This window comes from Neolamprologus multifasciatus, chromosome 5, assembly GCF_963576455.1.
Source record: "Neolamprologus multifasciatus chromosome 5, fNeoMul1.2, whole genome shotgun sequence".
Classification (NCBI taxonomy): Eukaryota; Metazoa; Chordata; class Actinopteri; order Cichliformes; family Cichlidae; genus Neolamprologus; species Neolamprologus multifasciatus.
In genome coordinates, this window is record NC_140443.1 from 4,306,840 (window position 1) to 4,319,509 (window position 12,670).

At 39.1% G+C, this 12,670-nt stretch overlaps 1 protein-coding gene across 1 annotated transcript in view; it reads right to left on the reverse strand.

Annotated features, from left to right (window-relative positions):
• myg1 (myg1 exonuclease) overlaps positions 1–12,583 on the reverse strand; it is a 32,399-nt gene extending 19,816 nt beyond the window's left edge. Inside the window, exons 1-3 of the mRNA XM_085161163.1 lie at positions 12,163–12,583; positions 10,776–10,888; positions 2,329–2,488 (exon numbers count right to left, since the gene is read on the reverse strand). Coding sequence (XP_085017289.1) covers positions 2,329–2,488; positions 10,776–10,888; positions 12,163–12,564 — 675 coding nt within the window. The 5' untranslated portion in view covers positions 12,565–12,583. The remainder of the gene's footprint in view (positions 1–2,328; positions 2,489–10,775; positions 10,889–12,162) is intronic.
• Positions 12,584–12,670: the final 87 nt, after the last annotated feature.

The following is a 12,670-nucleotide window of genomic DNA, read 5'->3' on the forward strand; positions in this document are numbered from 1 at the left end:
GGTGCCTGTTATCGACCCGGAGTTAGCAACATCCCCCAAAAACCCGAAGAGGAGAGTCCTGGCCCCTAGCCCTGCCAGTGTAGCAGAAATGATGAGGATGATGATGGCAGCAGCAGCCGTTCTTCTCTGGGCGAGTAGCTTAATGTTGTTTGTGTGTAAGCTAACCACGTTATTAAATTAATGCATGTAAGGTGAACTAGCAAACACCGTCGTAGTTACATGCGGCTGTCTTCTTGTTTGATGGCAGATACTCCCTTCACCCTGGCCAAAAAGGCTAAAATGACCAAAGAAAAAGTGGAAAACAGCTAAACATGAGAGGTTTTTGGACAAAGTTTGTGTTTTCCACTGATTAAGCACTGCTTCCAGCCAAGAGTGATGCCATATATGCCCCATAGCTGCAGAAAAGGCTAACATTGTTATCTTTTTACAAAAAAACCCAGCTGAACATGAGAGGTTTTTGGACCAATTTTGTGTTCTCCATTCTTTAAGCACCGGTTTGAGCACCGTTTAAGCACTGGCACCATTTCAAAAGTACCGGTTTGGTACTGGTATCGGATAAAACCTAAACGATACCCATCCCTAGTTAAATGTCCCTTAACAAGTTGCACTTTTTTGCACTTTTGGCAGCCTTGAACAAGCTTATAGTATATTTCTGGCTGGATATTTGACCACGCGTTGTGGCAGAATCAGTAGATTTCATATAAACTGACTGGTTTCCTGGCACGAACCCAGCGTAGTCTGCCAACTGTCAAGAGGCTCGAGTTCAGGTTAGCCTGCTTTAGCCTTTCCAAAACCACAGTACTCAACTGTATCCAAGTTTTAACTTTTTGGCTGTTGAGTTGATGCTGAAGAATTTCAAGTTATTCCTTATTGATGTTTCTATCCACGTTGTGTAATGTACCAAAACCTCTGGCAACAAACAACCCAGAGCATGATGCTACCACCACCATGCTTGACAGATGGCTCAGTGTTCTCAGGTTTTTCAAGCCTAACCTTTACACCTCCATGCATTCCTTTTGTCATTGTTGCCTGATAGCTCAATCTTTGTCTTGTCTGACCATAAAACTTGAGAAGGCATCTGGCTCGTCCATGTAGGAAGTTTGAAGGAGTTTGAAGGTCTGTGTTGGAGCAGGGTTTCTTTCCTTCCATCTTGTAAAATGCACTTCACAGTGACACTGGTGTTCCAGTAGTTTCCAGATCATGCCAGACTTGAGCTTTGGTGGTTCCTGGGTTACTTCTGAACATCCTAACCAATTTCCATTTATTTAGGCCTGATGGATTGGATCTTTTTCCAGACCTTGGCAAAGTGGTGACATATCCAAATAACTCGGATTCAGTTGAACTGACGATCTTGTTAGAAATGGTTCCAAAGTGGCTTTCCCAAATCTATTATTCTACTTCTTAGAGCCTCAGTGAGTTCCTTGAACTTTCCCCTTATTCCGAGTATTGGTGAAACCAATGAGTGCTGTCAAACAAATCATTGTTATGCTGACATAGAGAAACTACCAGTTGTAGCCAATCACTAATTTAAAAGCCTTTGGCACTGTCTTTCAACTTGACACTGTAGAACCATCAGCACCCCCCTATTAAAATATTTAAGTCAGTTTATGCATATATCATATATCTATTGTGTGGATTGCAGAAAATCCAAAAATGAATTCAAAACACTGGCATATGTAAGTGTAGAAATGGATGATCTGGCCAAATTGTCAAATGATAACATTTTGTAACATTTTGATAACATTTTCTAAATCACAATTCTCTTAAGACTTAGCTTAGAGCAGATGATCTCTTTGATTCGAGGCTAAAGGGTTCATTCACAAGCATATCCATCCTGCTTCCCCTCTGACCTTACTGCTAAAGATATTATCATAAATGGTGAATTGTGTCTCAGTGTCCCAACACTACAGATCGTTTCACACGATTCTGTCTTTAGTTTTCAAAATAACCGACAGAAGATGAAGAACGCCTCCAACCCTATTGTTTACGTAGAACAGGACAGTTTGGAAGGATTTCAGGATGCAATCTGCACAATTCTTCTGAAAAGCAAAATACACGCCAAATTAGGATGCTGTGTTCCTTATTTTCTATTATAATTTTGTAATTGACAAGCTTGCCCACTTAATAGATTTTCGTAATCTCCCTCTTCCAGCTTTATTGTGCAATTAACAATGTTTAGGTTCCACTCACCAGCTGAGAAAATGTTTTTTTTTGGCGCAAGTTGACCAGTGGAAAACACCTTTTCAATGGCGTGTTTATTTTGTGAATAAACATACAATCAGTAGAAATCCACTGCCTGCTATAAATCTGTCATCTTTTTCCTCTCACCTTGTCATAGAGCACTTCCAGCTGCCTGTCGTCCTCCTTCAGCTGCGTAAGCTGCGACAGCACTCGACGGCCAAAGTGCAGGTAGACCAGGCCGGCAGAGCTGAGCTTGGTCAGCCATGGCTTCTCTGGACAGAGGCTGTTGAAGGTGTCCGAAAAAGTCCTGAACAACAGGAAGAAAATGTGTTTATTATTTGCCTTTTAAAACTTTACCATATATACTGTGTAGCAAGAGAAGAACGGATTATTTATTTTAAAAAAAACCAAAACTTGTGATATTCATATTTCACTTTAAAGGCCAATCGCTAGACTTTTTTCTGCTCATAACAAATAATTCATATTTTTTCTCCTCTTCAGCAAAATGCTGCATCTAGCCATGTGCTTGAAATGATCAATAATAACTGGTTTGTAAGTGTGAGCTCACATAACCACTGGAGGTCTCTCAGACACGTGCTGAGATGGGTGGGCTCCAGCACAGAGTCACTGCTGGTCATTTAATTCAGGCTTAATTAGGATGCTCGGGCAGCAGCACAGCGGAAAACCGACCAGCAAATGAATGAGTGACACATGGGGAAGTAGGGGGTAATCACAGCCATTAAAGGGCTAATTGGCCGTGCAGAGGCATTTCTATGCTGATGATCATAAGATGGAAGTGAATGAGAGAGAGGAAAATGAAGAACGGCTAAAAGAAAAAACACTTATGAAGAAAAAGTCATCAAACTGTTTGTGTGAAGTCGAGATCAAGCGACATCTCGCTGCATTAAAATGGGACAGTTCAGCTGAGCGCTGGTGATATTTAGGCATAAATTAAGTTTTATTTAAACATAATTAACATATAGTGGGCTTCACATACTGCACCAGCTGCACCACTTAATGTCTCTCTGTGTCATTAGAGGAAATTTACTTATTCAGAATTATGCAGATGAATCTGTCACTGATACCTCCAGGAGCTGGACTACAAACCGACTCCAAAGTAGCCTCGATGCCTCATTACAACCATGTTTAACCCCAAATGTGAATGTTGTCTACAAAACACTGATTACACATTAACTCAAAATACTTTTAGATTAACTTAACTCAGACCTTATTAGTGAATTTCTCTTTTTCTTTAGTGACTTAAATTACTGTAGAAACTTGGAGATGTTTTGATAAAGATTCAACATGTCTCCAGGTTTTGCCTCCTGTGGTGGACAGAGATGGGCAGTAATCGTAATCTGATTACTTTTTTCAAGTAACGAGTAAAGTAAGGGATTACTATTGCAAAAACGGTAATTAGATTACCGTTACTTTCCCGTAGGAACGCTGCGTTACTGCGTTACTAAAACCGGGATTTTTTTGCGAGAATGTCTCATGACAGTGACGTAAGCAAGTGCGACGTTCGTGACAACAGCTGTGTGCAGATCAACAATGGATCATATATCGAGTGCAGAGAGAGTATGATCGTGCAGCGTTTAAAGCGTGGAAGTACTGACCTTACTTTGAGTTTGATTCCATAAAAAGTGACAAAAACATTAGTGTCCGTTGTGCGTGGGAAGAAAACTTCTTTTTACAGCGAAAAAAACCCCTAAACTTCCGAGCAAGCTCCCAGTAGCTACGACGTAATGGGAAACTCACAGAGAAACTCGCGGATTCTTCCACTGACCGCTGCGGCACACCTGCACCAGGGTAAACCTCCGCCTACCCCACTCCTGCTTTACAGGTGAAAATAGAGCAACAGGACCGCTAGTCTGTGACTTTATTTATTTTCTGCTGTGTTTTACTTGCATCTATTTGAAAGACTGAGTGTAAACACACAAAAATATTTTATTTTATGTGCTGGAATGTGCAGAAAATAGGTTTAAATATTAAACTAATTTCTTCCAGTCAGAGAATGTTGCATATAATTATTTTTTTTTGCTTGATGCATAAAGTTAAAAGGTTAAAACTAATAAAACAAGTTTTAAAAAGAGACTTTTCCATTTGATTACATTTTGTATGATGGATTATGTAGAAAAAGTAGAATTGGGCTGAAAGATCTATCACTTTATCACCTATTCAGGTTGTAAATCGTGTTGTTAAAAAGTAACTAAGTAACTAAGTAATTAATTACTTTTGAAAATAAGTAATTAGTAAAGTAACAGGATTACTTTTTTGGGGGAGTAATCAGTAATTAGTTACTGATTACTTTTTTCAAGTAACTTGACCAACACTGGTCGTGGACATTTTGAACAAAAACGGTCATTCAGATCATCTCAAAGTGGAAGGGGCACCTAAATGATGTGTTTTTGTATTTGGTCAGGGTCAGAAACTCTGATGCAGACTCGAAAGACAAAGACTTGCAGTTCACAACGTCATCTAATGCATCTGATTCTGTCGCTTCCAACAAAATTGCTTAATCAGGACTTAATACACACAACCTAATGAGATTAAAAATTTCCTCAGACAAACAGGATTAAAAGTGCCTCATTATATTTTCTCCCACTAACCCAAAAGAAACAGAAATATCTTTCATATTCAGACATGTAATATGTTGAATATGTAATCAGACAATTATTTATTCTTCATGTTAGAGTTGTCTTTTTAACTAACTGCTCAGCTCATTTTTGTGACACACACCATATCTGCGCAACACTTGCAGCACCTCACCCTGCTTTTTTAAACCAGCCTCTCCAGGAAGAAAACACATTAAAGAGATTTGTTTTCATTTTACTCTGATGCGATTATTTTCCATATATTCCTGATAATAACAACAGAACCAGAACGTCAGTGGCGTAGCGGCTCATCCGGCTTATCCTCCATCTAAATTCACAGGTTACTGTAATGTGTGAAGTACACAAGGAAAGTGGAGAGTTTTCTTGTCACTGGTTGGCTGTATTGTACAAAATAATGAGAATTAATGGATTTATTCTTGTGAACATGGAAAAATGTCCATAAAATGCCGGATATTACCTCGACTTTACAGCTTGTACAAGGATGAATTCTGACCGATGCTACAGCAGGAGCTGTGACGCTCTTGAATACAGCTGACAGAAAGACTTACAGAGCTGTTTGGTGTTGGTGTGGTTTGATTTGTCCACTTCTTTTCAAACCTGCTGGATGCTCCCTTTTTAAGTTATCCATGTCATTGAACACCAAGATGTACTTATTTTTCAGATTGTTTCTGTGCATAACTAGAATTCACAAACACATGAAAATACAGCAAGAAATGTAGTGACTCAGCTCAAACACTGTTTAAAAAGAATACTATTACTTGGTAAGTTTCCTGTGCGGTATAATACCTGCTGGAAAATGAGGGCTGGGAAGAGAGATAATGTCTAAGAGCAAATTTTGCCCGTTCGTGGGCTTTTTTGAAAGGCAGATAGTAAACAAGGAAATGCATTTTCATTTATAGCCAACTGTAAACAAATAATAGAACAGACTCTCAGAGAGCTTCAGATACTAAATGATCTATGGGGCATTGCTGATTACACTTTTCCCATCGAATGAGTTCAGCAAGAGTTCTTAAGTGAACTCAGTGTATTGCAGTAACTGTGATTTAATTTAAAAATTGTTGTATTTTTGAGAGGCAAGCACCAATGACTCCATACTTTTGCACCATTATTGTCCATAAATTCATTCATTTTCTTCCATTTATTGAGTTCAGGGTCACTGTTGGACTGCAGCTTATTCCAACTCACATAGAGCAACGGCAATGTTTTTACACATTAGTATGTACAGAGTACAGCCTGAACAGGCTGCCAATCTATTGTAGAATTACAATAAAGGGCTTTTCTATTCTATTCTAGAAAGGCTCAGCTTGCTGGTGGATTTGAAACTAAGACCTTCTTGCTGTGAGGTGACAGTGCTAACCACCGTGCCACCACCATTACTGATATTCATATTTAGACCCAAATGCAGACATTATCACAGTAGATCAATCCCAAATATTAAATAACTGATCAACATTTGGTCACATTATAATGCAGTGGTCCCCAACCCCCCGGGGTTTTAGGGGTTTCCCCGGGCCTTTTCCCGTGTTGTAATTGAAAGAAATATTTCTGCGTTACCACAGCAACCAGAGAGCGTTAAAGGGCAGAGAGGAGGATGTTACTTTCAATGTTGTTGGCGCATTTCAGGAGGATGCTGCTAATAAAGTTATACAATTACATTGTGAATTTGCGTTTATCACTATATTTACAAACTACCAAATACCAGTTTTTGTCTCGGTCGCATCGTTTTATTTTGTTGTATTTAGCCGCGACCAGTGTTGGTCAAGTCACTTGAAAAAAGTACTCAGTAACTAATTACCGATTACTTCCCCAAAAAAGTAATCCCGTTACTTTACTGATTACTTATTTTCAAAAGTAATTAATTACTTGGTTACTTAGTTACTTTTTAAAAAAAAAAGTTTTACAACCTGAATAGGTGATAAAGTGATAGATCTTTCAGCCCAATTCTACTTTTTCTACATAATCCATCATACAAAATGTAATCAAATGGAAAAGTCTCTTTTTAAAACTTGTTTTATTAGTTTTAATCTTTTAACTTTATGCATCAAGCAAAAATTAAATTATATGCAACATTCTCTGACTTGAAAAAATTTGTTTAACATTTAAACTTATTTTCTGCACATTCCAGCACATAAAATATATATATATATTTTTTTTTGTGTTTACACTCACTCTTTCAAATAGATGCAAGTAAAACACAGCAGAAAATAAATAACATCAAAGACTAGCGGTCCTTTTGCTCTATTTTCACCTGTAAAGCAGGAGTGGGGTAGGCGGAGGTTTACCCTGGTGCAGGTGTGCCGCAGCGGTCAGTGGAAGAATCCGCGAGTTTCTCTGTGAGTTTCCCATTACGTTGTAGCACACTCCCGGTGCTTGCTTGGAAGTTTAGGGGTTTTTTTCGCTGTAAAAAAGAAGTTTTCTTCCCACGCACAATGGACACTAATGTTTTTGTCACTTTTTATGGAATCAAACTCAAAGTAAGGTCAGTACTTCCACGCTTTAAACGCTGCACGCTCATACTCTCTCCCGCACTCAATATAAGATCCACTGTTGATCTGCACACAGCTGTTGTCACAAACGTCGCACTTGCTTACGTCACTGTCATGAGACATTCTCGCAATAAAATCACGGTTTTAGTAACGCAGTAACGCAGCGTTCCTACGGGAAAGTAACGCTAATCTAATTACCGTTTTTGCAATAGTAATCCCTTACTTTACTCGTTACTTGAAAAAAGTAATCAGATTACAGTAACGCAGCGTTCCTACGGGAAAGTAACGCTAATCTAATTACCGTTTTTGCAATAGTAATCCCTTACTTTACTCGTTACCTGGAAAAAGTAATCAGATTACAGTAACGCATTACAAGTAACGCGTTACTGCCCATCTCTGGCCGCGACACATTAAAGTCCGGTCCGTGAAAATATTGTCTGACATTAAATCGGTCCGTGGCGCAAAAAAGGCCGGGGACCGCTGTTATAATGCACTGAAGATATGCAATACATACATGAGAGAAGGAAAGCTGCAGTATCCAAAAATCATTTTTCCTACATTGTTAAAGATCCGAATTCAGTGAGAGTAGCAGTCAAATCTGCAAAAAAGGTTTCCATGCTCTGCAAAATGCAGAGCATGTTTGTCACCGCTGATAAATATGTTTACTCACTTCTAAGTCTTTGTTAAGTCAAAGCAGTGAGTGAGCCGAGCATAAGCAACCAATCTTAATAATTTAACTGGGTATATATTTTTTAGCCTTCAAATTTATAAAATGTATTTTTAAACATTTTCTAATTAGTAGTCATTTGATATGTGTAAATATATTTATATATAATAACCACAGGTCCTTTAATGACTTGCGCTCTTGTAACTGCATGCTATTTTATTTGACAGAATGTGTCTGTGATTCATTGGTGCTGCTGTCAGCTCAATCTGTACGCTGTCACTGTTTTTAAAGAAGTGAAATTGAAACAAGGACTACAGTTGTTCTCGCCAGCTCCTTCTCTAACTTCCTGTCGCACCCAGCCCACTTCCATTCATCTGTGCCATCACAACCATCTTGCCCCCCATCCGGGCATGTGAGTGACAGCCACAGCCTCCTGTGGCCCCGACGGCACTGCTGCAGCCTCTGCGCTTCGTGAACCGACAGCAGGGGGGCGTTCAATTCAAGGAGCGCTAATTATCACTAACCGCCTGCGAGGAAGAGAGCCCTGGCGTATCTTTATCGCCGTGGTCATAAAAGCTATGGCTGATTATCATCAGGACATTAAGCTGACAAGACACCTGGAATAGGCTGATTGCTCAACGTGATGAGACGTCGACTGAATGCAATCATCAGGAAGAAATTCTACACAAAACACAGAGCCTGTTACCTTATGATTCATGCAATCAGGGCGCTTCAAAGGTGTCAGAGCAGAAGCCACCTCGAAATGTAGTTTCTCATCATTAGAGCTCAGATAATGAAAGGAAATCCCAAAGGCTGTACGATGACGATGTTCAAGTGGGAAAAATCCAGGCGTAATAATTCCGATAAATTATTTTGGCTTGCTGGAGACGGTGCGCCTCAGCGCTTGGAAGTGACTGGAGATTGGTGCGTGAGCTGCTTTAAAGATTACGCTTCCTTCCATTGGTACATGCGTATATTAGAGTCTGACTGATATAGGATTGTTAAGTCTGATACCAATATTTGGTCATTTCAAAATCCAACTAGAAAAATTTGCATTTCCTGCAAAAATGCTGTGTGGATGCCTTAACGCTGAAGATGTCTGCTGAAAAAAGCTGAAAAAGTTGAAAAAAACGTTGCCCTGAGCAGGATTTGAACCTGGCCCTTCTGGTCTCAAGGCGGCTACTCATCTCACTGAGCCAAACTCATTCTCCCAGAGAAGAGGTGGAGAGACTGACAATTCTGCTGAAATGAGCAGAAGCTGCTGAGATTTGTGCTGAAAAGAGGTGAAAATTCTGAAAACTTTGCAGAAAAAAGGTGAATCAGAAGAATTTCTGCTGAAAAGAGGTAAAGAAGTAGAAAGTTGCGCTGAAAAGAGATGAATCAGCAGAATTTCTGCTCAAAAGAGTTTTTTCTGAAAACAGCTGAGATTTGTGCTGAAAAGAGGTGAAAAGGCTGACAATTTTGCAGAAGAGGTGAATCAGAAGAATTTGGGCTGAAAAGAGTTAAAAAAGTTTAACTGTTAACTGAAAGAAATGTTGCCATAAGCGGGATTTGAACCCGGGCCTCCCAGTCTGAGAACGGATGCTCATCTCACTGAGCTTGACCCGGCAAGGAAAATCAGTGACGCCACTGATGAGATGGCAGAAATGGGCAAAAAATATTGCAAAAAAAAATTCAATATCTCAAAAAGTATAGAAGTTATGAGAACCAAAAGTCATAGCAGAAATAGCAGAATTTTTTAAAGTTTGAATGGCAAAAATCGGATAAAAACTGTGGGAGTAGTTAAGTGCCAAAAAGTGTACGGAAGCAACTAGAATATAGTGGAATAAAGAATAAAGAGAAACAGGAACTCAAAAGGGCATCCACACAATAATCTGATATGTCAGCTGTTTCTATCTAAACAAAGTGGCTGACAGGGAAATAGAGAGTTCCCTCTGTTGGACAAACTATGTAACAGCAACACTCATAACATGGCTGAGTGGTGTTTCTCCTGTATCTTCTTTATCTTTTAAAACTTTCTTATTGATCCCTAAAACTACCAATACAGACAGAAAACACGAATAGCTCAAAATGCAACACCATGTTTTTTACAGCACTTGGAACAAAGAAAGATTTTAATCTTAAACTTGAAGTGCAATTTTTCAGCTGGCATAAAATTAATCTGTGATATGATCCAACAGTGAAGATTAATCTCTCCCCCAGTCTTAGTTCAGAGTACATAATATTTTAGAAATCTACAGCTATAAATGTAAATGACCCAGATTATTTATCTTATTGATATTTTTCAAACAGTTAAATCCCTGAACGAATTATACCTTATAATATAGATTAGACTCTTATTTTGAAATTCGGAACAGGCAACTTCCGGGAAGGAAGATCGTACTGCTACTGCTTGCCATAGAAACGGTTAATGAGAAAGTTACCGTTTTCCATCCATCTTTAAATTAGCATCTAGCTGGAAGGCAAACCGGTATGTTTGTTTGTTGTACTTGTTGTTTACATTTCGGACAATTTGTAAATGTATTATTTGATTGTTAATAAGTTTATGAGTGATCTAGCAGGCTGATGCTAGCACCTCCTGTGCCTTTTCTGTGAATTAATTAGCATAACGGAAACGTGAATCAATCTATCAAGTGAATGTTTATTTTGTTTTATGTCATGATTACAGCTCTTACGATGTGTCTATGGTAACTTGTGAATAAATGGGTTGGAATACCCCACCATGGTCCATCCGTAATGATCATTGAGTGCATCGTCTGAATAAAGTCTGGCTGGAATGCTACAATAAATTTCTCTCTTTTCAGCAGCTTACTGCCAGAACTGCACCTCTGATGGTGGTCATAGCGGTGCCTCTTTGGGTCAAACACTCCTCCAACGTCCACAACAATGTCGCACTCCGCCAGCTGTGCAGGGTCCCTGGTGCGAATGATTTCTCCATCCTGTGCAGCAAACAAAAAGAAATATATGTCAAATTAAATTAATAATAATTATTATTTTATTATTTGTTTACTTGTATAACACTTATCAACACCAACATTCAAAGTGCTTTCCAGAAACACAGGATAAAAGAACAAACTAGCCTGAAATTAAAACAGCAAACCCTCGATTAGTCTTTAAATGCGATGTGGAAACAGTTAACACGTTTCTGCCTGAGCATCTGAGGCTGCTTGGTGTTTGGTACGGGAACAGCAGTTTTAGTATATATTCTGGGCCCAAGTCATGAAGGGCTTTTAAAGTAATGACTATAATCTGAAAATCAGTTCTAGAAGTAATGGCCCGCCAATGTAGAGTCATTAAGACTGGCGTAATATGTTCAGTGTTCTTGGTTCTTCTCAGAAGTCTGGCTGCTGAATTTTTTACCATCTGAAGTTGATTTAATGCTTTCTGATTGAAACCTGTTAAAAGACCATTACAACAATCTCACCGGAGGGAAAAGAGAAAAAAAAAAAATTAGACCATAGAAGCCCAGCCCTGTGTTTGGAGGTCCAACCTTTAAGCTTTGACTGTATAAAGTATACGTCAATTCAAATATGTAATCAAAATGTTTCTGCTAAACTACGCATAAATCACAGACATGTAGAGGTAATCAAATATGGTATTTTTGTTACGAATATAAATTATAAAAATTACAAATATAAACAAGAGTGCCACAAAACAACGGTACAGCTACGACAGGTTATAACCTGGGTTTGATCACAGGTTTTATTAGGGCAGTGCAGCAAATCTCTGATCAGAATCTGATCAATATTATTTTGTCACCCATATTAAGTATTTAGAGACAAAATGTGCTATTAGGTTGAGATTAACTTAATTAAAAAACTCCCTCAAATGCTCTGCAAACCTGGCTACACACACAAAAAATTTATTTTTAGTTTATTCAGACCATAACACTGAAATGTGTGACATATTCACCGTATTACGGCTTATGCTGTAATAGTTTTTGCTATCCGTTTACACACAGCGCCCCCTTTTGGTGGTTTTATTTTTTTTGGCATTACACTGGCTCCATTAACAGAAGACAAGATTAAGTGTTTTTTCCTAAAATGCAGATGTGGCTTTATCCTTACTGTGAGGACTTCCTGGGAGGATTTAAATTCTACCTAGCCAAAAAACGATGAGCACAGTGATTACATTAAAAAAAATTAAAAGCACAGCGTGGAGTTAGCAATAACCTCAAACATGTTTCTATTAATCTGCAGCGTGCTGCACCCACCGAGTACTCGGGTAACTGCCGGAGGAAGAAACAAGCCAGAACCTCGTCGCAGTGGAAGGTCCCGTTGTGGGTTCCGATCTTTGTAACGGTCATGTTTTCGGTGCAGAGTCTCTTCGGCTCACTTGACATGTAGCGCGTTTCTCCGTTAGCAAAGTGCACGGGCGAACTAAAGCAGCTAACCCGCGAAAATACCCTTCGTGACACACCTGCTGCTTCACTGGTTACCAGAAAATATCTGTCTTTTGTTAATTTAAGCGCCAAAGAAAAAACACGCACGACCCACATCCAAAGAGTAATCCACGAGACGCGCCAATGGCGGACAGATTTGACAGCCGGACCGGATGTGCTGCTCCTGTTTAGCGCACTAAAAATGCCGGGTAACATTTTTGTTGTTGTCACCATTGTTACCGTTGTGTTGTTTGCCTTTATGGGCTTAAATAACTCACGCAGACAGTGATAAACAACACTGGTGACAACAACACAGGTAATTAGAGCGATTACATCATCT